Here is a 27,177-nt window from a genome sequence, read left to right as displayed (position 1 = left end):
AGGATTCATAAAACCGGAGAGTGAAGACACAGAAAACCGAGCCTGAAAGCAGTGTGACTAGCGTACGAGCTGACGCACAACTCAGTAAGTTTTCTGTATTTCTTGAAAAATAACATTGTCCTTGATGTTTTCCTAGAACCTAAACAATTATTAAACTGTATTTCTTTACAATTGAGACCTGTACCATTGTTCTAGAAATGTTAATTGTATAACATTTGTACTTTATTGTGTGCTTATATAGTTCACTTATGGACACATGGCACACTGTTCTATGCACAAGAGAAGACAGTGGTTACATTTAGTCACGGTTCTTGGTGCAGGTTCCTGGGAAAAGTGGTCTAGGCATGTGAAATATTCAAAGTGCAAGCGCTTCAGAGAACCTTTAACATGGAGAATACACATATGCAAAATCTTAGGTCTCATATCAATGTTTTATTCCACAAAAACAGCTGTATTCAGTTTCACATGTAAATATTTAGCACACATACATTTGCACGATTCTATTTTTATTCTATGGATTTAATATAGGCTGCACTTGTTTAAAGATGTTTATTTAAATTCAGTCCTAACAAACACATAATTTCGGGTCAGAAGTATCAAGCAATGAATGTCACATATCGTACAAAGAATAACCCCGGATGCAAAATGTAAACACCACGTAAAGATACCAAGATAGGCTGGCTTGAAATTTTTAAATTAGATTAAATAAGCTTGAAAGGAGACTGCACTAAATGCTAACATATGGAGTATAAGGTTTCCAAACGTTAATTTGGCTGGCTTTCTTGAAGGAACTGCATGCTCACTTACTACTTCCTGTCTATCTCCAGCGGTGGAACAGGGCCCGGGGAGACGGGTGTGGCTGGGGCAGGGAGGACCCCTGGTGGTGGGTCCCCGGAACGCACACGGCCGTCCCCCACGGCTCACACGCGATTTGTGATTTCAGGAAATAGGATGCTTTAAGTGCATGCTTCCAGTAAAAACATTTCCTTGTTCTTCTTCTCAAAAAAGAAAAAAACCCAAACAAAAAGGCGAAAGTTTTCAAGAGCTCTTAGACTCACTTGAAATCCGCATCCCCCCTCTGTCAGGGGCACACCCAAACCCACATGGAAAGGTTACAAAGTTATTTTTTTGCTGAGTGATAGGCAAACTTTTAAAATAAGCATGAGGCTGTACAAAAGGGTCTTAAATATTTTCCACAGTAAAAAAAAACCAGAAGCTTGCCCGAAAAGTCGTTCCCCCTTCACCTGGTTAATCCGCTGTATGTGGACCCTACTTGTAGAAAAACAGAAATGACATTTCATGGAAGGTTCTGAGCTGCCCCCACTGTGGCCGTTCCTATGTGCTCGCGGTCATGGCTGGGCTCGCCGGGCCGTTGGCGGAAGGTTCTGGCTCCTCGGGGCCACCGGCGGGTTTGGGGCCCCCCGCCTCTGGGCCCCCATCCTGGCTCTTCTCTGGGGTGCCCAGCGCACACACGGAATTAGCCTCCTGTTTGCTTTGGTCCACCTCGTTATCAAACTCAACCTTATCTTCTTGGCTGGCGTGCTTCTTCACTTGCCGGGTCTGGGCCGGGTAGGTGCTGGCGATGACGTCGTACAGGAACTGGTACTGCTCCTGGGGGAGGGGAGAGGCGAGAATTCGGGGTGTGGGTGTGTGTGTGGGGGGGTGCTCCTGGGGTTGGACGGCCGACGAGAAGGAGCGGGAAAGCCCTGGGCCCTCACGGAACCCCTGGGTCCCAGAAACCTGGTCTTCCATGTGTTTCCCAGGCTCCCTGTCTGGACAGTGTGGTGCGGGGGCTGCAGGGGGCTCCTCCAACTGGACCCGGGAGCCTCACCGGACGGGTGGGCCGCGCGGGCCGCGCCGTCTCACTCCCACACCTTCCCGCACGACACCAGCTGGCCCGAGATGCCAGGTTTTGCACCTAACCTCTTGGCTAGCCCCCACACGTGACCTAGCAGCAGAGCCCCCTCCTCCAGGAAGCCCACCCTGATGCCCACAGGTTAACCTGTGACCTTATCCAGGTGCCCCTTATCCCGTCTCTGCCACGTCGCTCACCACCCTGCGGAACATGTGCCTTTCCTCCACCCCAAACCGGGGTCTCTCATCGGCAGGAGGACACGGTGGGCCCTCAGCACACTCGGACAATTGACACACGTGAGCTCGGTGTCAAACAGTTAAACGCTGCCTGTATTTTCGGGAGCGGGTTAGTGTGCTAATTAACGAATGACCAGTCACGAGTTAATTCCCAGACAGTCATCTGTGGTTACCACCACTTATCAAGGGCACGTGCAGATGGAGCACGGAAATGCCGCACGGACCGCCCTCTCTGTCCCCACGCCTCTGTGCCACATGGCTGAGCAGGCCCCCCCCTCAACAGAGGAGCAGAGCCCCTTTCCCCGCCCCCAAGCCTGAGCTGGCCTCCGGCCTCGTCTGGTGCATTAAATGTAGAGGGAGGCAGGTCAGGCCGGGCCCGAGCCTGGGCCCGGAGAGGTCTACTTCCTCACTGCCGTTCTTCTGGAAACGCACAAACGGAGAGAAGATGGAAGGAGGGAGCCCTGGCTGGTGCAGCTCAGTGGACTGAGCACTGGCCTGCAAAGCAAAAGGTCGCCAGTTCGATTCCCAGTTGGGGCACAGGCCTGGGTTTCGGGCCAGGTCCCCAGTAGGGGGGCCCTGGGGAGGCAGGCAACCACACACTGATGATTCTCTCCTTCTCTCTCTCCCCCTTGCCCTCTCTCTAAACATAAATATTTTTTTTTTAAACAGGGGAGGGGGCGGGATTCAGAGCATTTAAATAAATGGTCTTCCTGCTCAGTCGTGACAAAGAGCCTCCAACTCTAGTTGGGTCTCTTACGCGGACAACCATTCAACGTGAATCCGCGTGTGCAGTGGGAGAAAGAACCCCAGAGGAGGGAGGGGCAGGGACTGCCCAACCAGCCCTGGGAAACGCGCCGGAAGCGAAGGGGAGGCGGACTTACGAACGTGGGCACCACGGCCGGCCGGGCCTTGCGCAGGGCCTTCACCACCTGGAACACGTCCACCGTGCCCTCGGTCTCCGCGCTCTCCAGCAGGCTCAGCAGGGCGCAGAACACCCCCGTCTGCTGGGAGCCGTCTCTGCAGGGGGACACGGGGTTCAAGGCTGCTCCGTGTTCACAGGGAACGGGGACAGCGGGCCACACGTCGAAAGGGAGACAGAATGTGCTCTCCGCCACCACGTGCTCATCGCGTTGTTTTATCCTAATCTCTCAAGAGCCTAGTATTTATGCTCAGTACGTTTTGGGGGAAAATATAATCATCCCACAGTTCAAAACCTATCTGTCTCAGGCTGAAAAATACACTTTCGTTCTGTTCAGTGCTTTTCAGAGTATCATGCACTTTAATTTACATCCGAAGTTGACAGGATGAGTGGGATGGTGCCGTTTGATGGGTGAGGACGCCAGTCTTTGGGGACATAAAGTCACAGCCAGACACGGACGCGGCCAGAAGCCCTGGACCTGGCATTTTGTCGGTGACCAGACCCCCTGCCTTCTCCGCCTCGCTCTGCCTCTCTGCTGCTTTTCACCAGCGTCCACACCTCCGCGTCCACAGAAAAACGAATCTGGTGGGATGACTCATTACAAAGAGGGCAACGAAATGATTTGCTCGCCTATAAGAGGTATGTTCCGTGATTCTAAAGATCTCCCTTAAAGAATTTACCACTGGCAGCGTTGCTTATTGCTGCACACAACTCAGGAGCATGTCCCTGGGGTTCGGCCGCATCCTGGGACAAACACGCTGTTTTATTCCCTAAACTGCATTTCTACAGCTTCCGCTCCATAGCCACGTCACCTTGGAAACGCAAATAAATGGCAAAAAGCATCTCTAAGGGCTCGATTCTAGACTATGCCATTCTAACCACAATGAGGAGGCCTCCTGAAGAATTCTGAGAGCACCGCACTGGACCCTGGATCCACGTGTCTCGTTCACGGTGCTACTTTCACGGAAACGGTTCCCGGTGTGCCGCCTCCTCCTTTCGTCCAAAATCCCTTATCTGAGGTGGGTACATGGGCCTCAGGTGCAGACGAAAGCTAAGGGTCTGCGTAGCTCACGAGTGAGAGGGAGAATCATTTATTGTCAAAATCTCTGCCTCACAGGTCAGTTTAGAAAATCAACTGGTGGCTTTCAAATCGAAGCCACGAAGAATTAAGACGTCAGTCAATACGCATCCCATGTTCGCTGCAGACAAAGCCCCCAGTCCTCCGGATTCTGTTGGCGCTTCTCAGGGGACTGACGCGCATCAGCCTAAACCAGACGCCCCGCCCACCTGCCTGTTCACACGGCCTTCCCTCCAGCCAGTCACTCGTCCGGGACAGGCGGCACTCCAGGGTCAGTGTTGGGGAGGCGCCAGGGACTCGACGGCGCCGTGACACTGGCGCTAAGGGATTCACAGCCTAGAATTGCTACACCGTGATGTCATCATGGCTACTAAGAATATTTCTATGTCCCCTGGCTGGCGTAGCTCAGTGGATTGAGCACGGGCTGTGAACCAAAGTGTCGCAGGTTCGATTCCCACAAGGGCACACGCCTGGGTTGCAGGCCATGGCCCCCAGCAACCGCACATTGATGTTTCTCTCTCTCTCTCTTTCTCCCTTCCCTCTCTAGAAATAAATAAATAAAATCTTTTAAAAAAAGAAAAAAAAGAATATTTCTATAATAGTTACGCGGTCGGACGTAACAGAGAGTCGCCGACGGACTCCCTGCTAGCAGGCTCTTCCCGGGGCTGGGCCCCTCGCCCGCTGGGATGAGTAGAGGGAACGGGAAGCCGAGAGGGGGACATGCCTTTGGGGGGTGCACGCCCGCCCGCCGCACCCACCTGCAGTGCACCAGCAGGGGCACGTTCTTGTGGTGTCTGTGCCCGTCGGCCGGGCCCCTGGTGAGCAGCTTCTGCTTGAGGGCCTGGATCATGGACACCAGCTCCTTGGGCTCCGCCGGCAGCTCGGCCGGCCTCCAGTGCCGGAACTGGTACTGGTACACGGTCTGGGGCTCTTTCCGCTGCAACCGGGGGGAAGGGGACACGGGCTCGGGTGAGGGCCAGCCCAGCAGACCCCCGGGTGGGTAGCCATGTTTTCTCCACAGGTTCTGGGGCTTAAATCATTCAAACATTTCATTCTGCAGGTATGGCTCTGTAGCCACACCACTCTAGACACTCAAAACACTCTACAGGCAGTGGCTTTGCTTTCGTGGACTAATCTATGTCGACTTTTACACCGGAGTGTTTACGCCCAAGAGACACGCCCCGGAGGCGTCCCGGTACCTTGGAGTGTCTCAGCTCGAAGATGCGGAGGGTGTACGCGGAAGACTGGGCGGTGTCTTTCAGGTGGACCTCCACGTCTCCGTGCGTCTGCTTGCCTTCTCCCCAGTACTGGGCGCAGGCCTCCTGGACGGGAGAGCACAGGACATGGCCTGTCCACGCGTGCGTTCGCTGCCCCGCCCCCTCCGCCCTATCGTCGCATGGAAATTGCTAACTGCATTCCAGAACCGCAGGCTGCCCGTGAGACTCTGACATCTGCTTCAGGTCTGAGGGTATCCATTCAACGATACCTCGGGTGTTTCCTCGTGAGGATCGAGGGAACCTGGGAATGACCAAGGGGACCAGGGCGCCCTGGGAGCAGCCCTGTCACCTCTGCGGAGGGTCTTTGAGACTCCTTCCTCCCGCCCACACCCTGCTGCCACCTCCCCGCAGGTCACAGGCTGAGCCGCTGGGGGGCGTGGCCCCGCGACAGCTTCGGTCTCCCTGCCCCTCCCACGGCCCCTGAGGGAAGTCCTGCATCTTTGCAGCTCTGTCCCTGCAGCTGGGGGACCAGCCCCACTGGTGGCTCCGCAGAAGCCGACTGAGCATCTGTCTAAAGGACCAGCCTGGAGAGCAGCTGAGTCCCAAGGGTGTGTCCTGCCTGCAGACGGGTCTCCAGCAACTACCGCCCGCAGTGGCTGCGCACGCCAGGCATTCCTGCCCGCACCCCGTTCTGTCCCCCGGCCTCCCCCACTGAGACGGAGGAGGAGATGGCTGCAAATATAAACATGCATCTCTTTTTGGAAAACAAAGGGAAAAAATAAAGGTGAAAAAATAACTTTGTATGTCCAGGGTAGGGGACCAGGAAAAAAAAGAGAGAAAGAGGAGGCATACGATAGAATCACATGCTCACGGGGCCATTCACTCAATAAGCTTCACCGGGTGTGTCCGATACAGTGCGTGGGGGCAAACAGGCGGGGCGGTTTTGGTGACTCGGGAGGAGGGACAGAGTCCAGGGCGCATTGTGGGCATTGGGCAGAAGATCAAGTCAGATCGCAGATTCACCTCCAACTGTGGAAGTTTATGCCAATAAGTCCACCAATGGGGACACCAGGAAGGCAGAGTAAGGCCACACTGGGGAGAGGGTCTGGGAGAAGACCGGGGTGTTGGTTGGTCTGGCCGGGGGGGCAGGTGCACGTGGAGTGTTAGGGTTCTGTCGACCAGCCTGCTCCTCTGGAGTGGGGAGCGGAGCAGAGTGGGGAGCACAGAAAATGAGAACACAGCAGGAAAGTGGAGAGCTAGACGAGGGCCAGATCATGGAGGGACTTAAATGGTAGACTGAGGAGTCTGGTTTTTGCGTTGAAGGAAACAAGGGGAATGGGGCTGCCGCTTGTTGGTTCAGCGAGGCGACCCTGGCTGGCCCGCCTCAGATGCTCTGGGGGCGGCCGGCAGGACTGGGGACTCCGCACCCAGATGCGATGCTGGGAGCCACCTCGTGGACGGCGGAGGGTCCCCACCAACACATGAAACTGTACGGCAGGGGCGGGGGGGGCGGGTGGCACCGGGACTTGGGTGTCGCAACCAAGTGCGTCACCCACAGGTGGAGAGCGGTATTTTACGACAGACAGGTGAAAATAAAAGACTGTCCAACGTGCACACCTGGCCTCCGTTGTTCAGGTCTGTCAGCATCACGATAACCTTGACTTTCCTCTGGAGGACCATCTTCCAGAAGTCCCCGGTGGTCTCCTTCAGCGGCCCCTGGGCGGCGATCATCACCTCCGGCTTCCAGTAGCTCTTTAGAGACAAAAAGTGGCTCTCGTCACCACCGCCACCCGGGCAGAGCGGCGGGTGCTGACAGCACCATCTGGGCATGCGGCCGCTTAATGTCGATAGCGGTGTTTTTCCACAAAAACACGGGGATTCGGAGGCCCGAGAAACAAGGGGGTGTCTGTACAGAACATCCTTGTCTAGTTGGCGGGGGTGCTTGGCCAGTGCTGTCAAGTCTCGTTGAAAACACGTCTTCCAAAACTACCAAGGTATCCCTTCCAAAAACGTCTTATTTTCTAGAAAGGTGAATAGGATTGAAAAAGGCAATTGCATTCGCCTTTCAGATTATCTTCATCATGCTTCTACTTCATTGCTGCCTATACATTCTTATGACAGCTCATCGTTACATTAATCTTTTGTGAATGTGTGTTTTGGGAAAATCTGCAAAGGAAATAAAGCCAACCTAGTACATACCTAGAATGTGTGTGGAAAGTGTTTGTTGAGTGACTAAAGGTTTCTCGTTTGAATTTTCAGTCTACTGAAAAACAAGGGCATGTGGCACAGGCTCACCTGATAGCTCAGATCATCTGAATTAAAAGTTTGTAAATGGCCGTGGCTGGCATAGCTCAGTGGATTGAGCGTGGGCTGCGAACCAAAGTGTCACAGGTTCGATTCCCAGTCAGGGCACATGCCTGGGTTGCAGGCCACGGCCCCCAGCAACCGCACTTTGATGTTTCTCTCTCTCTCTCTTCCTCCCTCCCTTCCCTCTCTGAAAATAAATAAATAAAGTCTTAAAAAAAGTTTGTAAATGCACAAACACTCAAATCTGAATTGACTCACAACTTGGATGTGTGAGTAAATAGAAACATTTCCAAACACCTGTATTTTGATCAAATGTTATTTTTCAAATTAATATGATTACAGTTGTCTGCATCCTAAACAGCAACTAATAGCACTGTCTTGTTTTGCATCGACTTGGTGGATTTCATTTAAATACCTTTGTCTTTCAGTTAGTGAAAGTATAGCATTCAAAATGGAAACCTATATCGTTTTACTAACCAACGTCACCCCAATAAATTCAATAAAAAGAATAAACTTTACAGAAGAAAAGAGAACGGAAACTTCCGAGTCTGTCAGCACGTGGTCACGGCCACGCTCCCCATTCTGTTGTAAAATTACTTAAGAGCGGCCTTGGCGGCCCCGGGGGCAGTTTGCGGGCTGGACCCGCGCTCTGGGGACAGGGGCGCGCACGCACCGTCACGAAGGAGGCGTTGATGTATCCGCTGTTCTCGTCCGCGTCGCTGTCGTCGTCCGAGGACTCGTCCGACTCCTGCTCGCTCTCCTTGCTGAAGTCCAGCTCGTGCCTGAGCTGCACTCGGTTGAAGTCATCTGCACGGAGCGAGCGAAGCAGCGGTGAGCGCCCCGCCAGCGCCCCCAGCGCCCCTCCAGCGCGCACCGCTGGGCCCCATCGCCACGCGGCAACCGGGGAGCGCTCTAGGGGTGACGTCACGCCAATGCATTGATTGACAGGGCAGGAGTCCTGGGGTAGCTTGGCGCTTGCAGGTTAGCGGGTCGCCCCAGAGAAGGCTCAGAAGGAGGAGGGCCCGGGAGCGTTCCGGAAACGCGCGTGGGACACACTTCAGTATTAAAGGACAAATAGGTATCGTAACTCTCCATGAGAGTATTCGGTCTTTGATGCCTACGCTTTAGCGTTCCCGGGAATATTAGCATTCTGCTTGATATAAATTAAAAAATATGTATATGTTAGTAACATACATCGCTGAGGTAAGAACTTATTTTCTATTGCATTCTATTAACTCTTAAGTAACATTTTAATGAAACCAGTATTTCCAAGAAATTATTAATGAAAACATGCAGCCCATAATTCCTCAGTATCTCAATTTGTAAAATGTAATGGCCTGATCAAATGATCTCATTAGCTTCATGACTGTCGATTTCATATTTTAAACTGCTGTGGAGAGTTTGTAAAGGATTCTCCAGAAATGAGCTAGGTCAGCGTGCACTGATCTGATTGATCTGGCTATCTAGTCTGTTAGCCGGGGCTCTACTCTGTGCAGGGGAACTTTAGTGTGCCCATCGGGATGAAGGGACAGCCGTCCTGGGTGTGGGTCTGTGACTCGCTCACACAGCAGAGTTCGAGTCCTGAAAGCCGCGTGTGCTCTGGTCTGTGGGACGGAACGGTGGGCAGGCTGCAGAGACCTCGTCACCTGCTTTCACCCCCCTGAGATAAGGAGGGGGGAAGGGAAGCCCGAAAGGGAACGGAAGTGTGCGGCCCCTGCTGTCCGTGTGTGGCCCCTGCTGTCCGTGTGCGGCCTGGAGAGAAGACTGAAACCCCGAGAGGCCGGGAGGGACTCGAGGAGAGGACCCGGCTCCTCCTCTCCCGGTGCCAGAGGGCCCCCCTCCCACGGCCCTGTCCTGAAATGAGTGGTAAAAAGAAAACACGGAGGACAGTCTGTCCTCCCACGTCCTCCGTGAGTGTCTGGGCCAAAGCGTTGGCCTTAACCCGGTTTTAAATAGTCCACCGACGGCTCTCTACACCAACCCAGCACCGGAAACTGGCTCCCAGATCACCTGTGTGTCTTCCGTGAAACAAAGCCACAGGAGCCCGAGGTGATCGGACACAACAAAAATAAGATAACGTGAACTACCTACATGGAATGACGGAAGAGATCCTGTTTTTGCTCTTGTTCTCTTCCTGGTTTCCGGTGTGCTGCGTCCTCCAGCCCCGGTACGTGGGGAGTCTCTGGGGGCGGGAACCAAAGAGAACGGGGAACGCCTTCACACATGCGTGTACTGGCTCCGAGCTTTGGGGGGGGGGGCCTCCAGAAATGTTGTTTTTCGTCAAGTTTTAGGAAATGTACATACATTCCCCGTCATCCACAATTTTGAAGTTTGCCTCTGAATTGTCTCTGTGAGTTGCTCCAGCATTTAGTACGTTTGACACGGTAAGTGTGGACTAAATACACACGATTATAAGACAGACCCACACGCCCTCCTTGTGCTGAATGGGGCTGACTTATCAGCTGAAAGAGCGAGAAGCCCACGAGGAGACTTACAAGGCTGCTCTGCCCTCTCCTCCCCTGCAGGGCAGTCCACGGGGGTTGCGTGGCCCGTGGTCACAGCACCCCTGACCCTGGGCCCCCCTCGGAGCCACAACCCTCAGCGATCCCGCATCTGATTAAAAGCACATTCCCGGTGGGTGAACCCCTCTGAATGGACCCCCTGGGCCGTTTCCAGAAGAGTTCGGGAAACTGGGCATCACAGGTGAGGGGGGAGTTACAGGACGTGTGTTGTGAGAAGCGAGCCATTCGGAGGCGACCGCGCCAGCACTCCGGAATCTCCGGGAACTGCGTCGTGCGGCGGCTTTCAGAGTAATTGCCCCGTAAATGGGCCGGGACACACGTCTTTCTCCCCGTTTCCGTCTTCAGCTGCGGCCAGCCCCACTTCCGAAGGAGCCATAAAGCCCTCTAACGACTTCCTTTGCAAACCAGAACCAGGTGCGTTTTTAGGGCTGGATGCCACGCTGCCCTTGGCGGGCCGGCGTGGTGGCTCTGTGCCGTGACTGCTAACCTTCATCTCCAACCCGCTTAATGGGCAGGGTTAAAACCCTGGCCACAGAGGCAGGCGTCCCCGTGTAAGCACGCCTACGAAATAGCCGTGTGATCCCCGCGGCCCCGGGAAACTGCACGCGGCGACCGGCGTCTGTAAGCGCTGCCGTCACGGCCGTCGCTGTGGTACCTGGAACTCGGCCTCCAGCGGAGAGGGCTCGCTTGGCGGGTCCCGCTTCTTCAGGTTGGACAGGTACTGGTGCAGCTCGGCCAGGCTCACCTCCGTCTCCCCGAACTGATTGTACTCCACCAAGGCCTGGTGGATGAGGATGTACTGCGCCTGCGATTTCAGGGAAAACACGGGCGGTTAACCGAGAGCCTACAGTCGTAAAAGTCACGTTTGAATAAAGCGCTTAGTCCCGTCATTTTGCTCATATCGGGATGACGTACGGAAGCGAGTTATCTCTAGTGGTTAAAGATTCGGAGAGGTGGTTCTCATGGTTCTTAGGAGTGTGAGCGAGTTTCACCTCCGAGTTTCTTTCCAGAAAAAAAAATAGCTTGCTAATTTTAAAAAATATAATTAAAAAATTAAATAATTAAAAAACTATGTGTCTGTTATGTCTTCCAGTGACTACGCTGGAGTCATCAAGCCAAATCACTAACACAACACTAATAACTTTCACATCTTGGAGAGTAACAAGGAAGTTTATATTCCACGGAACACATTTTTTAGAAGTTTTCCAAAACTTTGTAAAACAGAGAAATTTATTTTTTTAAAATGCAGTACGCCAAACTCAGAAACCCCAAACTTTATTGTATTTAAATCCACCATTTTAAAGTAGGAGACACGTTTCTGATCAAGTTCAAGCCTCTGGTCCCCTGAGTTTGGCTGTGCCCTTCAATTCTGTGTGTTTTTCCACATAAAATAATTTTTTTCCCCTCTGGTGAGCAATCAGTTTTTATACTTCTACACTAATAGCTACGTGCCTGTAAGCATTGTGCATTTTTGTGTTTCCTTAAAAATGACATTGGTTGCATCCTGTTTTACCAGTGACTTGATTCACTCTCTGTGTTCATCTGGGTTCTCACCACACGCACGGTGACCTAGGTTACTCCTTGCCACGTCGGCACGGCGGGTTCCCAGAGAGGCCACGTGACCGCATTTTGCGCGTCTGTTTCTCAGCCGACAGGCATCTTGGGTGTCTCCATGTCTTTGCTACCCTAACGCCCTGGAATGCAGCGAGCACCCCAGCTCGCGTTTCTTACTGCGCACCTCGTAAGTGCTTCCCTGGGGATCCCCAGGGCCCGTGGGGTTGAGGGGTCAAGGGTGGGCGTTGTCACTAAAAGCCACCACTTAACAATGACTGGCTCCAGGCATGTGCTGGGCACCTGTCTAAGTGCCCCACTCGGGTCACCTTTTGCCCTAACTGTCGGGTGAGCCCCACCACTACCCCCACGGCACAGATGCCTTAACGGAGGAGCGGGTACATGACAACTTTTAAAAGGATGCGCGGGACTGGGAATCAGGCGCCAGGTCAGAACACTGGAGTCTGGTTCAGAGAGCAAGCTCTTCACCACGGTACTGCTCTGTGCCTTAGTTTAGCCTTACAAGATGCTGCCAAATGGAATTTCAGTATTTTTATCCTTTTCCTAATATGGTATGGGGAGGTGGTATTACACTATTAAAAATATATTTTTTAAGTCATCCTTCTTCTACCGTACGTTCAGCCACAAATGTATATGCTTCTGGGGTTGGAGCTTAGCGCACGCTCTAGCTGTCAGGAGTTAAAATGAAAATGATTTTCGCCCCCTGGTTGAGACTGAGAAGCGTCTGGGTTTCCTTGACGACCCCCAGTCCCACCCCCAGAAACCCACGCCAGGGAGCCGCAGCCAGAGGGGCGAGCGCGAACGGACCTCCACTTGCACCATGAGGCACCGCTGCCGCCGCAGCTTGACCACGTAGCCGTACACGTCCACCTTGTTCTCGGCCTCCAGGCCCTCCAGCATGGCGTCGATGCCGATGTAGGTGCCGGTGCGCCCCACGCCCGCGCTGGGGACGGAAGCGCGGCAGCAAGTCAGGTCATGGTCACGGTCATGGAGGGACCAGGTGTGGAAAAGCCGACACAGGGTGGGGGGACAGAGCAGAGGAGGGAGGACGAGTCTCTCCGCGCAGACCGCCCCCAGCGCAGCCGCTGCCTGTGGGAGGCGCCCCCCCTCCCCCGGAGGGCCGGGGCCCGAGGCCCGCGGCCGGCCGGCGCCCTCACCTGCAGTGCACCACAATGGGGCCGCTGAAGAAGTTGCTGAAGGCGTTCACCCTCCTCCGCAGCTTGAGCAGCAGGTGGGGGTCCTCGGGCACGCCGTGGTCCGGCCAGCTGGTGAACTGGATGTGAGTGACCTCCCTGCCCGCCGTCTTCTCTTTTTTCTAGTCGAGAGATCACATGACCTTTCGGTCTGTTCTTTCTCCGAAACCAACTACCCGACACAACTAAGAGGAAGGGGCGACCCGCGCGAATAAGTCCCCCTGCACGTGTTTTCCGCGGCAGCTACATCTTCTTCCATGACGAACAGCGGTCACCACGGTGTCGTGCATGACTGGCACGCACTGGCCAGGGGGCAGCGACTTACCAGGAAGCCAAGTGGGGTACGTGAGTGCCGCTGAGACCGCTAGGAACTTTCCTGCCACCACGCCACACACACGCACGCACACACACGCACACGCAGGGACACACAGGGACACGGGGCCGGGGGATGGGCACGACAAGAGATGGCCCCCCTCACGGCCGACAGAAATACTTCTGCCCAGCGGGCCAGTGCGCAGGACGCCTGTCCTGTGCAGGAAGCCTGGCAAATGGTGGGGTCCAACTCTGTTTCCGGGGCCCCCTCATCTTAGAAATGTCAACCGTGGGCAGAGAACCAGGGACAGTCGCCCAGATTACAGCTCAGGTTGGTCCCTGTTCCAAGGCACCGCGAGGAGACGCGGAATTCACGGTTCTCCGACCAGGTGGGGAGGGGACCACCTGTGTTCCCGTAATGGACGGAACCACAGAACTCGGCTGGTTGCACGTTTCTCACAGGAAGTAAGTGGCCCAAGAATGGGGACGTCCGACTGGTCGAGGCAACCAGACTGGCATTGACCTCTACACATCCCCCGTGTCTACGGGCTGGGCCCTCGTGACTTGTCCAGCCACGGGCCACTGGTGGGATTCTCCCACAGCCATCCGTGGGTGTGACGATTAGTGAGACCACGGAAACCTGGGGAGACCCTGGGGTAAATACACAATTCATGGTTTGTTTTTATTGCAGAAGATCTATCTGGACCATAAGGAAATATCATTTAGAGTACTGAAAACCCTTCTTCAATAAGTGACATTTAGAGAGAATTTCAACCTGCTCTGGAAAGACCTCTGTTTTTAAGGTTGATTTAGATATTCTCCACGTACCATAGCTCATTCCTTTAAAGTGGAAACTTTTTTTATTATATTGACAGAGTTGTAAAATCATCACCACTACCCAATTACAGGGTATTTCCCACCGTCCCCAACAATAAAAAAAAACCCCACTGCTTAGCTGTCACCCGAAAAGTCTGCTTGGACCCACCCCCTCGGTCCCGAGCAATCGCCGACCAGCTTTCTGTCTGCAAACCTGCCTGCCCTGGGCCTTCCGTAGTGGAAGCACACACAGGTGCGGAGACCTCCACTTTCAGTTACCGGTGAGGACACACCGGCAGTTTTCCGAATTAAACATCGCATGTCTCCTGCACAGAACTTTGTGCTTTTTGCAGTAATCTCTAGTCATGCCTTATGTACAGGTATTCTCCCCATATTGGCCATAAGCCCACTGGGAACACAGACCACTGTATCACTCGGGAAGTCAACCACCGATTCGGCACATTTCATGAGCCCTGCCTGGTGCCTCCTGAGCCAGCGCCACAAACAGCTCTGATGTGACTCGAGCCAACCCTCCTTTCACCGGAGACTTATCTCGACCCTGCCGGCTCTCGATACTCTTCCCACCCGCCGTTTCCTCCTGCAGGCCATGAAAAACCACGTCTCCCAAGCACAGTCTGACTTCTCACCCTGCATCCCCCATCACTGCGTTTCTGGGCAGAGAGCACGCACACTCAAGAGGGGCAGGGAGACACACTCACGTTGGTGATGCTGAACTTCTGGATGATGTAATCCGGGCAGGTTTTGTGCTCGCTGATCCTCACCAGGATGTCGCCGTACTCCCGGGCGCCGTCGCCCATGGACGGCCAGTACTCTGCACACTTGTTCTGTCGTTTAAAAAGCCACCGGTGATTCCAGCTTCCCGCTTAACCATACGTGTTTATCACGCGTTCTTTACACGAAAATATTCGGATACAAGCTAAGTCACAGACATTCTCGAAACACTTGTCTGTTCTTTCTTAAATCCGTGCACACCCTAGGATGGGAGCCTCAGGCAGCTTCCGCGTGCCAGACCAGGTCCAAGGTCGAGCTTCCCACTGCTTCTCGGGGGGCGGGGGGCTCTGCCCAGGTTGGCTGCCAATGAGGGGGGCACGCTCGGTGGCCAGCAAAGTGATGCGGCGGCCGGTGGCTCCTTCTGTGCTGGGCCGTGGGGAGGCTTTCCTCCTGCTTAGAGTCACGTTACAGAAGCGACCACCCCTCCGTCCGAGGTCAGGTCTGTCTCAAGTATTCACAAGCACGTGTGACATCGGCTCACAGAGATGTGCAGAGCCCGCCCTGACCCCTGTGGCTCAGTGAGTTGGGTGTCATCCTGCATGGCAAAACGTCACCGGTTCGACTCCCAGTCAGGGCGCCGGCCTGGGCTGTGGGTTTGGTCCCCAGTCCGGTGGGGACAAGGGGCACTGGTCGATGTTTCTGACCAATGTTTCTGTCTCGCATCAATGTTTCTCTCCCTCTCTTTCTCTGTCCTTTCCCCTCTCTCTATGAATATATAAATAACTTCTTTAAAAAGAGAAATGTGTGCCCTGGCTGGCGTAGCTCAGTGGATTGAGTGCGGGCTGGGAACCAAAGTGTCCCAGGTTCGATTCCCAGTCAGGGCACAAGCCTGGGTTGCAGGCCACAACCCCCAGCAACTGCACATTGATCTCTCTCTCTCTCTCTCTTTCTCCCCCCCTTCCCTCTCTAAAAATAAATAAATAAAATCTTAAAAAAAAAAGAGAAATGTGCTGAACTAACAACGACACTGTAAAGACATAGGAATCAAATGTAAGTCCAGCAGGAATGTTTAACCTTCATTCACATGCACATGTAGGTATGCGTGTGGAGATTTTATTTCCGTACATGCATGAAAAATGCCAGTCGCGTGTCATGCTGACTGAAACAGGGAGCCGCCTCTCCTAGTTGTCAAGCACACGTACCCGGCTTTCGGGAGTGCACCCCGGCACTGTCCTTCCCCGACCCCCGCTTCCGCTCTTGGAATCTCCCAGGTCCTTACCCTGTTCCCCTCCTCGCAGCGGGTGACCATGACGATCACCGTGGCTTTCTGCTCCCAGATCATCCTCCAGAAATCGCCAACCGTCTCGTCCCGGGGACCTGGGAGGTGAAGCAATGCCAACTCAGAAATCTCTCTTTTCTCAAAGGCTGTGAAACGAGGTTTCGAAAGGACACTGAGCAGCCCGCCCGAGAGGTTACCTTGTGCGGCGATGTACTTCCTGGGTTCTTTGAAGCCCTGTGCAAAACACACACAAAGGAACACGTCACTCACGGGACACGCGGGGACTCCTGTGCTGCCATCGGGAGCGGAGGGCAGTCACCCAGAGCCACTGCCTCTCGGCCGTGGGCTTCCCCGGGCATTGCAATCACGGGCGGGGGGGGGGGGGCATTGAGGGACGCACAAGCAGGCATTTGACCACGCTAAACAGGTCAGGTGGCATTTCCAAACCATCCTCAGGGCTCCATGGGTCTTGGCCCTGCACCCGGAACGATTTGGGAAAGCCAGGCTAGCTTCCCGGAGGCGGCGGCACAGCAGTTCACAGGAGTGGACCCGCACCGCCTGCCACGACTCAGGCCTCCTGACCAGACGGTGGTGCCTTTGGGGACTTTTACTCCATTTCTTTTAACAAGTCCCCCTGGGCTCACACATCTACCTACACTCCAACCCAGAGACGTGATGCAGTGATGCTCCTCTCATCACCTGCAAAGGTCGGCTCTCCCTCTCCTGCTACCGAGGGGGAAAAGGGGTGCAGAGGCAGGCTCGATCCTGGGCTAATTCCTTCCAAATTACCCGAAATTCCTTCAGTCCACCTCACCAGTCAGGGGGGCCCTTCAGAGAGACGAACTCTGCCACAAGATGAAACCCACAAGATGGAGGCGTGGGTGGACACACCGCGCCTCCTCGCACGACCAAAAGAAGGACAACAACACGTTTAAAAACAAAAAGCAACCAGAACTACCAGAAAAGCGAACTGTATGGAAGTCCGACAACCAAGGAGTTAAAGAAGCAGCATTCATCCAGACCGGTAGGAGGGGCGGAGACGGACCACGGTGGCAGTTGGAGGACCGGGATGGGCGAGGTGGTGGCTGGTGGACCAGGCGAGGTGGCGGCCGGCAGAGCGGACGGCCCCACACTCATGTGCAGACAAGCCGAGAGGAACAACTGGGGAGCGGACAGCCCTCACAACCCGGGGGAAGTAAAGCCTCAAACCACTGACTGAAAACACCTGTGGGGGTTGCCGCGGCAGCAGGAGAAACTCCCAGCCTCCCGGGAGAATTCACTGGAGAGACCCACAGGGTCCTAGAACGTACACAGGCCCACCCACCTGAAAGTCAGAACCAGAAGGGCCCACTTTGCTTGTGGGAAGCGGGGGGAAGTGACTGAAATCTGGCAGAGAGTGGAGCAAGCGGCACTGTTCCCTCTCAGACCCTCCCCCACAGACAACGTCACAACGCAGCAACGTGGGTGCCCCGCCCTGGGCAACACCTAAGGCTCCGCCCCTCACTACGTAACAGGGACGCCAAGCCAAAAAAAAGTATGGCCCAAATGAAAGAACAAATCAAAGCTCTGGAAAAAATACAACTAATTGATGAACAGCTAGCCAACCTGTTAGATGCACAGTTCAAAACACTAGTAATCAGGATGCTCACAGCAATGGTTGAGGATGGTTGCAAGATAGAGGAAAAATGAAGGCTATGAAAAGGGAAATAAAGGAAAAGGTACAGGGAACCAACAGTGATGGGAAGGAAACTGGGACTCAGATCAATGGTTTGGACCAGAAGGAAGAAAGAAACATCCAACCACAACAGAATGAAGACATAAGAATTAAAAAAAAACAACAACAAACAAAACAAACAAACAAATGAGGAGAGGCTTAGGAACCTCTGAGACAACTTTAAACGTTCCAATATCTGAATCATAGGGGTGCCAGAAGGAGAAGAGGAAGAGCAAGAAATTGAAAACTTATTTTATGATGAAGGAGAACTTCCCCGATCTGGCAAAGGAAATAGACTTCCAGGAAGTCCAGGAAGCTCAGAGGGCCCCAAAGAAGTTGGACCCAAGGAGAAGCACACCAAGGCACATCATAATTACATTTGCCAAGATGGAAGAGAAGGAGAGAATCTTAAAAGCAGCAAGAGATAAGGAGACAGTTACCTACAAAGGAGTTCCCATAAGACTATCGGCCGATTTCTCAAAAGAAACCTTGCAGGCAAGAAGGGGCTGGAAAGAAGTATTCCAAGTCATGAAAGGCAGGGACCTACATCCCAGTAAAGCTATCATTTAGAATGGAAAAGCAGATAAAGTGCTTCCCAGATAAGATCAAGTTAAAGGAGTTCATCATCCCCAAACCCTTATTATATGAGATGTTGAAGGGACTTACCTAAGAAAAAGAAGAAGATAAAAAATATGAACAGTAAAATGACAACAAACTCACAACTATCAACAACCAAACCTAAAAATACAAAACAAACTAAGCAAACAACTAGAACAGGAACAGAACCACAGAAATGGAGATCACCTGGAGGGTTCTCACTGGGGGAGTGGGAGAAAGGGAGGAGGGGAAGGTACAGGGAGTAAGCAGCACAATTGGTAGGAAAAAAATAGACAGGGAGAGGGTAAGAATAGTACAGGAAATGAAGAAGCCAAAGAATTTATATGCACGACCCACGGACATGAACTACGGGGGGGGGGGAATGCTGGAGAGAGAGGGGATACAGGGCGGAGGGGAATAAAGGGGGGGAATGGGACAACTGTAATAGCATAACCAATAAAGTATATTAAAAAAAGAAAAAAAGGACGACGCCCAGTCACACAGGCCACAAAAATGTCACGATCAGTCTCAGTCACTTCCTGAACTTTGCCGGACACAGCGCGATTCCGACATTCACTGGTTCACCAGGCAGCTACTGGGGGGCTGCGGCGTGCCAGCGTGCAAAACCGGGCAGGGGCACGCGGCTCTGCTGGAGAAACTAAGTGTGAGCAATAGTACAACCGCCACATATATATTTGAATAGAAAATAGAGCGTTTTTCCCCTCCAGAGACTAAGTTCTTGTGAAAACAAAAAGTCACAGGGAGCATAATTCCGCTGACACCTGTGTTTCGGGCCTCTGGCCGCCGGGGCCGGGGAAGAAGACATTTCTGTTGTTTTTAGCCGCCCGCGTCCCGCCTGCGCGGCTTGCCCTGGGGAACCAGTGCTCTGCTGGAGTTACCAAATATGTCCTTGTCATGTGACCGCTTCCTCTGCTCCACTAAAAGTTTGTATAGTCAAGGAGGTCAAAACAAACAAACAGAAAAACAATCCTTAATTTGAATTCCTTCTTCTTTAAGAAAAGGGACTCCTCTAGCTCTGGCTGGCGTAGCTCGGTGGATTGAGCTTGGGCTGCGAACCAAAGTGTCGCAGGTTCGATTCCCAGTCAGGGCCCGTGCCTGGGTTGCAGGCCACGGCCCCCAGCAACCACACATTGATGTTTCTCTCTCTCTCTCTTTCTCCCTCCCTTCCCTCTCTAAAAATGAATAAACACAATCTTAAAAAAAAAAAAAGAAAAGTGACTCTTCATAATGATATTATGTACAGGGTCCGGCACAAATAATGTTCCCTTTAATGACCAATCTCTTATTAGAAAACCATAAGTATGATATTCTATAACATAACAACATCACACTCAAGCACACCACATGACATTTTAGGTGAAAGGTTTAAATGAAAACTATACATTATTACACCCACGTCATTACCCTACCAACACACTCAAGCAGGTGTTACTTCTGCCGGACCCTGTATATTCAACGTAGGAGGTTTCAGGTATATTATGCTCCAGAAAGGCGTGAATGTTATGTTAACATTTTTTGGATAAAGCAGGGAATGATGAATCTGAGAGTTTTCATGTCCACGGAGAAAGGAACTCGGGCTGGATGGGTACGAGACCGGCTGGTGGAGGAAGGTGCGGGCGGAATGGTGGGTGGGTGGAAGAAACATTCTTTCCAGTTTCTCTATAAATGGATTTTTTGTAAAAATGTGCATTGTGTGTAATGTATTGCTCCTCTAACAGTTATGCGGTAAGCCCCCTTTTTAGCTACTTTGGGTAAATCCCCATGCACGGGGTTTGTGTTTGAACGGCTGGAGTGAGCAGGTGATGTGGGTCAGGAGGGCGTCTGGGACCTCGGTGTCGCGTCCTGGAAGCGCCGTGGGGTGGGGTCGGGCAGCGGGGACCCAAGTCCCAGCTCAGGCCTTTCCCCCTCGAACCAGGACAGGAAGACTAAATACCCAGAGCTTCCCTCCCACCCCCGCCCTGCCCACCTGTACAATGACAGCGCACACAGGTGGCGCCAACGTGGGCTCCGATGAGAAGCCCCTGCCTAGACCATCCAGTCTAACACCCTGGGCCCCCGGAGCGTTTTGATTCTTAGTGTCACTTTGTTTGCAGAGAAAAATCTGGTGCCACACGCAGCACCGACAGCAAGTAATAAGAAACTCTTCTCGCAAACATTAGTGATTTTGTTGTTTGGAGCGGAGGCATCACGGGCGTACTTCCAACCGTCCCTAGCGACGTCTCTAAAACCTTGCCACGACCAGGAGGGACGGAGTGCAAGTGCCGGAGCCGTGCAGTGGCCCCGCCGCGGGCACCGTACTCACGTCGATGTAGCTGGCGTTGATGTAGTTGGACCCCGGGTCTCCGTTTACTTCCGACAGCTCCACGCGGTTGTAGTCATCTGTGCGCGGGAAGGGAAGGCCAGTGAGTGCGACCGCGGATCCCCACGCAGCCTGCCCACGCGGAGACCCCGCTCTCGGCCGGGGGGGGGGGGGGGGGCGCTTACAGGGCAGGATGTCCACGTAGCGGTTCTTGTTCTGGTTACAGGACTTCCGGGCCTCCTTGATAGGGAACTTGCTGAACACCCGAGGGATGCTCTGGAAGACACAAGGACCCCGGGGTCACAGCGGGCTCCGGGGAGCCGCGTCAGCCTCACCAGCGGCGGTGGGGACCGGCAGGCTGTAACCTGCCTCTTTGGTGCGGACGGACAAGTTGCGTGCGGCCACTGAAATGAACGTGGAGGAATGAGGCAAAACACACTAAAAAAAGAGACTAAATTCCACACTCGGAGAACAAATCCTCCGTGACAGGGAATCTAGCATGCATTGTTCTACCACTTCGAGAGTCATTCAGAAACACCGTTCTATTGCCACCACCACCACCTATGGCGTTGGACGGGTGCTAGTTTGACCGGGGTGATCGCTGGGTACGTTCCACAACTGTCTGATCAAGGGGCCGGACGCCTGAAAATAATACATGATTGTACATCGACTGCACTTTAAATGTAAAAGAGGAAGAGCAAACAAACAGAAACGCATAGACACGGACAACAGTGTGGTAGTTACCGGAGGGAAGGGGTGGGGAGCAGTTAAGGGTGAAGAGGTCAAATGTCTGGTGACGGAAGGAGACTTGACCTTGGGCGGTCAACACGGTGCAATCTACAGACGATGTAACATAGGACTGTCCCCTCGAAACCCATGTGCCACCCCAATACATTTCATAAAATACATATATAAAACCCAAAGACTAAAAACAAAACACAGAGTTGGATGATGACTGAGAATCCCAGGACAGAGTCAGCCAAGCAGGTTTTGTGACGCGATCTCGTGACGCGTATGCACACAATGAAGCGTCACCGTGGAACATCGACCCGTGTCCTGCGGGTCTCTCCTCTGGTCCGTCGGTTTCCGCTACGGGGATCTGCTTTGGCGACGTCGCGATACTGCGTGTGACGTATTATAAAGGCAAGTTTCCGGTGGGTGTCTGGATCATTGAGTAACCTCCCCCCTTGCGTACCAAGAAGAGCACCCACCTGGAACTCGGCCAGGAAAAGTCTCCCTTCGTCCGCGATCTTTCTCTTGTACGTTTCCAGCAAAACGTCGGCGTGGATGGGGTCCACGTTCATCAGCTGTTTCTCATCATCTTTAAGCAGATTAAAGAGTCAAGGCCAGTGTCACCCCTGTCTTTCAGAGGCTCACTCTCCTGTCACTACATTTACCCCTTGGGTTTACTCCTCGCTGATCAAACAAGTACATTTAAGCTTTGTCGCAGTACCAACAGAGGCGGTCCAAGTTAGATAAAAAGTGTGGAATTCTTGTTTACAATGAATGGATTCAACTGTGGGGGTGGCGTAATTCATCGGTTAAAAAATAGGCATGCTTACCCCTTTCAACGAGTTCCTGTTGTTCATCTAAATTGCTGTGAAAATAAGAAAAGTAAGTTTCTAGTCTTAAACATGGAATTCAGTTGGCATTTAACTCATAGTTGATAAGTATATTATAGGAAGGAGGAGATGGAGGCCGGGAGGTTAATGAGAGGAGAGAGAGAACAGGAGGGAAGGGGAAGGGGAAGGGGAAGGGGAAGTGAAGGGGAAGGGGAGTGGAGGGGAAGGAGGACTGGGGGGGAGGGGAAGTGGAGGGGGAGGGGAGCGGAGGGGGCATGGAGGAAGGAAGAAAGAAGAATGAGGGAGATGATGGAAGAAGAGGGGAGTAAAGCGTAAAGGAAAAGTGAGGGAAAAAGAAAACCAAGGGCTGTCTGTTAGTCTCAGACAAATGACTAAATGATTTTATTTTAAAACTCCTGTTTTTTTTTTTCCGCCCTGGCTGGCGTAGCTCAGTGGATGGAGCGCGGGCTGCGAACCAAAGCGTCGCAGGTTCGATTCCCAGGCAGGGCACATGCCTGGGTTGCAGGCCACGGTCCCCAGCAACCACACATTGATGTTTCTCTCTCTCTCTCTTTCTCCCTCCCTTCCCTCCCTAAAAATAAATAAAATCTAAAAAAATTTTAAAAAAAGAAATTCAAGAAAATAAAAAAAACACAAAACTCCTGTTTTTCATGAAGCGTAATTGTCCCTGGCCAAGAGACTACATACATTCCCCTACGTAGTTTCTCCTTCCTTTTGCTGTCGTCGCTCCTGGAGCCCTCTGACCCACTCTGCAGGGCAGACACACGCCCTCGTCACTGGTTGTTATTGCGAGAAGCCCCTACCGTGATCCGTGAATGTAGAAGATGCTGATATTTAACGTAACCCGAAAAGGCCAGGCTGAAAACCTTTGACCCGCGGTTCCACGATGGCCTAGGCTCCGTGCGGCCTTGGCCTCTTGCCCCTCCCGTCCTGGTTCTGTCCCCACCTCACGGGTTGGTGCCCTCATTGCTACCGCCGTCATCGTTACTGTTGTGTTTCTTTGGAAGTCAGCGCTTACCTGGATCTCTTCTTGTGCAGGTCATAGATTTTGTAGAGGACAATGAGCAGGGCCACTGTGGTCACAAGAATCAGGAACACCAGGAACCCGATCAGTGCTTTAGAATTATCTAGAAATGAAAATAGCACAGGAACAGAGATGACGATGTCCTAGGCTTTGCTGGGTCCTTGGAATAATGAATCACCTTGAAAGTCTGTAACACGTCGAGATTTTCACTTATTTTGCAGTTTTCAAAAACAACAACAACATATGAAGCAGAGGGGGTGGTGGGGCGAGAACCCGGGGCAGAGACAGGCCCCGCACGCCCAGGCGACAGCAGGACTGCCAGTAGGACGGGGACTCGGAGAGCTCGAGGGTCGGATTTGGGGGTCCTGGAGAACTGTGTGAAGGCCACGCTGTTTTGAGCTGAAGGTGCAGCTTCCGTAGGACGTGGAGCCGAGGAGAGAGAGGCTCTGACTCGTGCATCGTGCAGACATCGGTGAGTGCTGCCGTGAGTCCCACGGTCCAGGCAGACTCTGGCGGGTCCAGCCCAGACCCGGAGCTCTGCCGTCGGGGGGGAGGCAGCTCCACGCCACGGCCTCCGTCCGGACCTGGTGGGTGCAGCAGGCTCGGGGGGCGGAGGGGGGGAGCTTGGAGTGCATTTGAGAACAGGAGAAAAGGATCAGACGTCGGAGGGAAGGGGCTGAGGAGGCAGTCTCTAGGCCACTTTGGAAGGAACGCTCTTGCCAGAAATCTTCTGAGAACACATCTGGCACTGGACATAAATTTGAGTCTTGGACCGAGAGTGGCTAGTTAATGTATAAGCCTGAAGAACTCATCAGATGGAGAGGAAAGGAACCCCAAGACTGCGCCCCGAGACTCGGCCATGTCACACAGCTGGAGGGAAGGAGGGAACCAGCCAAGGACACCAACACGGACAGCGCGTGCCCGGGGAAACCAGCTCCAAAGGAAGAATTTCTAGGAGGAACCAGTAGTCAGTGATGAACAAGGTGCTGGTGGGTCAAGGTTGATGAGCCCCAGGAACTGTCCCCCGAGCTTCACTGCAAGGGAGGGCCTTGTGGAGTTGGACCGGAGCCATTTTCGTGGGGCCCTTGGGCCCGAGCGCAAACAGACGAGGAAGAACCAGAGAGCGCCGAATTCTGGACCGAGTTCAGGGGCACTCCCGTTGGCTCCACAGGCCGGGAAACACACCCGTGACTCGTCCTGCTGCTCGGTCTATGGCCCCCAAGTGTAGGCACCGCCGCTACAAATTGTTTACGTGATTGGAAGAACTCCAGGGCGCTCTTTTTATCGTAAGGGCTTATAAAATATTTACACAAGCGTACGGTCAAAGGCGTGTGGCTGAATTCGGCATCTAACACGGGGAGCTTTTCTGTTCTGCGTCTGGGCCACTGTAGCCAAATTTCTGCGTGAGACCCAGTGCAGCAGTTGGCAAAGATAAGCTACTTTTGTATCTTCTCTCTCGGGTGAACGAGGCATCCGTGAAGGCTGCGAGCACGCGTGAGACAGGGCAGGGAGTGGCCGGGAGAGGGACAGGCCGAGAGCTTTCCGTAGTCTGATTTTATTCGCCATGCCACCAGGGCGGGAGCTCTACGAACAGTGACCCGAGTCTCCTGCCCCCGCCAGCTCGGCCGGCTGGCCACGCCCACAGCCCCAGACGGGGCGGTGTCCCTGAGGGTAGAGGGCAGAGCGAAGGAAACCGGGGAATGCATGGTGGGCTGTGAGGCTGTTCTGCAGGGGGTGGGGGTGGGACACCGTTATTCTCATGATGATGACGGCATTTGACGTGATTTTTTTTCCCTGCATGCACACTTATTTTGCTTGAAATACTTTTAATGTTATTGGCACAAAATAAAGTAGCCGTCTTATTACGAGGCGATACTGATCCTCCGTTAGTTAGGCAACGCAGGGGCAGAGGAGTGTCCAGCACCTGCTTCTGCCCCGGGGACTGGTGAGGGACCAAATGGGGTAGAATAGGTCACAGTCTCCAAACTACAGGGAACAAACCCACTTTGTGAGGAACATGACCAAGGTCATAGACACAATCGTCATTTAATAGTCAATCCTCTCAGGACTGATTTCATGAAACTGACAATCTTTCAATCATCGAATTTCCTGGTTTGCATTTAAGATGCTATATTTTAATATGATGCTCATCTACACTTTTTTTTTCCAGATAATGTAGACTTTTAGGTTTATAAAATGTGTGTCATTTAAACCTTTAACGATTGGACGCAGCGTGAACATAAAATGCTCAAGCTCTGTGTGTGTGTTCATATATTTTTAAACATGAACTTAGTAAACAGCGAAGCGATCACTTACATGATGTTGATGCAGTAACAGACTCTCGGGGTCCATCATATTTCCCGTTGTTCAACAAGACCTGTTTCAGCGACAAAAGGGAAGCTTATTTTCTCACGTGAATTTACGTGCTATAATGTAACATACACATTTCCCATTCAACCACTTCATTGTCATCAAAAATATGCTGTCAACCTTCGATCTCAGGTGGAAACTTGAAGGCCCTCTCAGTATGTTTTACCGGTTATTGTCTAAAAGAAAATGCTCAACAGTGAAAAACAGATGGAGAAATCTTTGCTCACTCAGCAATGATGTTCTATCAAGAAGAATAAAGAATCGGAAGGAATAAAGTCCAGCACTTCAAAACATTCATTATTTAACGTTAAATTCCCTACTAATAGGCTAACTAATGTTCACACACTTTATTTTCATAGTGAACATCTACCATTGAGTGTTAACGAGAGCCATGCGTGAAAGGCACGTGAAAGTCCTCCGGTGGCGAACTGCGCACAGTAATGTGCCAGTCGCCATGTCGCTCTCCGTGGGGGAGTGAGGCCGCCGGCATGGCAGCGGCCCAGTCCCGTGCTCTCAGTGACCCGGGGCAAAATCTGCGGTGGGGACGCCACCAGCTTCGGTGCCTGCATCTCGTGAGATCAGACACAAGTGCAGCAAACCTGTGTAGGTGAGCGGGGAAGCTGACAAGAGGGAGAAAGCGGTCAGAGTGGCAACCCCCCCCACAAAAAAAAATCCCAAAAAACAAAACAAAAACCACCACCCAAATTTAAGGAAAAATAAATTTAGTGAAAAAAGTTAAGTGAATCATATCTTTAAAGAGATTGATGACAAATAAAAAAATTTTGCAGACGTATTGATCTGGAAAATATATATCTAAGCATTTACCCTATGGAGGATTTGCCATTTCTCCAGGAGCCACGGAATATTCAGGTACATGTATCATATAATGAACTGTAAAAAATACTTTAGAAATTCCCAAAGGCAGCAGTTGTAAAAAAAAAAAAATCAAGCACCAGAAATATAGAAACACTGTCTTTAAAAGACAGGTACGTTAAAACTCTTTCAAATTGCAATTCTAAACTCTTTAGAAATTATCAGTAAGAGCACTTCAATAATCCACTCATCATATAATTGTGCCATAATTGTGCCAGTCATTGAGAAATTAGCGATAAGTCATGTAGACATGGGATAGGATACAGTCAAAATTTTATGAAAGCGTTAACTTTAGTTAATTAACAAAAGAGAAATACATGGCTGAAAAACTACCAGAAGAACATAAAAATAAGCCTACAGAAAAGAAAAGTAATGAAGTCACAGCACTAAAAACACTTTCCTAGTTCACGAGCCAGCGGTCGTAATGGTGAAAAAAGCCAAAAGGACGGCCCCCCATGAAGGTGTGAACGGGGGGGGGGGGCGGAGACTGAAGTGGACGTAAAACATAAAACATAAAACCATGGGCGGCGTCTGCCGTGAAGAACAAAAGTCTTGGAGAGCGGGGGAGAGGGTGAATAACTCAATAATTATCTCCACATTTGAATTTTAGGATTGCATTCTAATAGGATGTTTACCTATAATTTTCCAGAATAACTTA

General features: G+C 52.3%; 1 protein-coding gene across 1 annotated transcript in view; it reads right to left on the bottom strand.

The window, feature by feature from the left end:
* Window positions 1–412: 412 nt before the first annotated feature.
* Window positions 413–27,177, bottom strand: part of PTPRC (protein tyrosine phosphatase receptor type C) — a 36,216-nt gene continuing 9,451 nt past the window's right edge. Inside the window, exons 5-23 of the mRNA XM_036016075.1 lie at window positions 25,593–25,653; window positions 23,271–23,379; window positions 22,232–22,266; window positions 21,881–21,990; window positions 20,855–20,945; window positions 20,673–20,749; window positions 16,236–16,272; window positions 16,039–16,136; window positions 14,747–14,872; window positions 12,864–13,021; window positions 12,514–12,649; window positions 10,790–10,939; window positions 9,704–9,794; window positions 8,286–8,419; window positions 6,923–7,057; window positions 5,288–5,410; window positions 4,847–5,025; window positions 2,973–3,108; window positions 413–1,611 (exon numbers count right to left, since the gene is read on the bottom strand). Coding sequence (XP_035871968.1) covers window positions 1,336–1,611; window positions 2,973–3,108; window positions 4,847–5,025; window positions 5,288–5,410; window positions 6,923–7,057; window positions 8,286–8,419; window positions 9,704–9,794; window positions 10,790–10,939; window positions 12,514–12,649; window positions 12,864–13,021; window positions 14,747–14,872; window positions 16,039–16,136; window positions 16,236–16,272; window positions 20,673–20,749; window positions 20,855–20,945; window positions 21,881–21,990; window positions 22,232–22,266; window positions 23,271–23,379; window positions 25,593–25,653 — 2,262 coding nt within the window. The 3' untranslated portion in view covers window positions 413–1,335. The remainder of the gene's footprint in view (window positions 1,612–2,972; window positions 3,109–4,846; window positions 5,026–5,287; window positions 5,411–6,922; window positions 7,058–8,285; window positions 8,420–9,703; window positions 9,795–10,789; window positions 10,940–12,513; window positions 12,650–12,863; window positions 13,022–14,746; window positions 14,873–16,038; window positions 16,137–16,235; window positions 16,273–20,672; window positions 20,750–20,854; window positions 20,946–21,880; window positions 21,991–22,231; window positions 22,267–23,270; window positions 23,380–25,592; window positions 25,654–27,177) is intronic.

This window comes from Phyllostomus discolor, chromosome 15, assembly GCF_004126475.2.
Source record: "Phyllostomus discolor isolate MPI-MPIP mPhyDis1 chromosome 15, mPhyDis1.pri.v3, whole genome shotgun sequence".
NCBI classification, from domain to species: Eukaryota; Metazoa; Chordata; class Mammalia; order Chiroptera; family Phyllostomidae; genus Phyllostomus; species Phyllostomus discolor.
The sequence above is the reverse complement of the archived record's forward strand: the minus strand, read 5'-3'. Positions and strand labels throughout refer to the sequence as shown.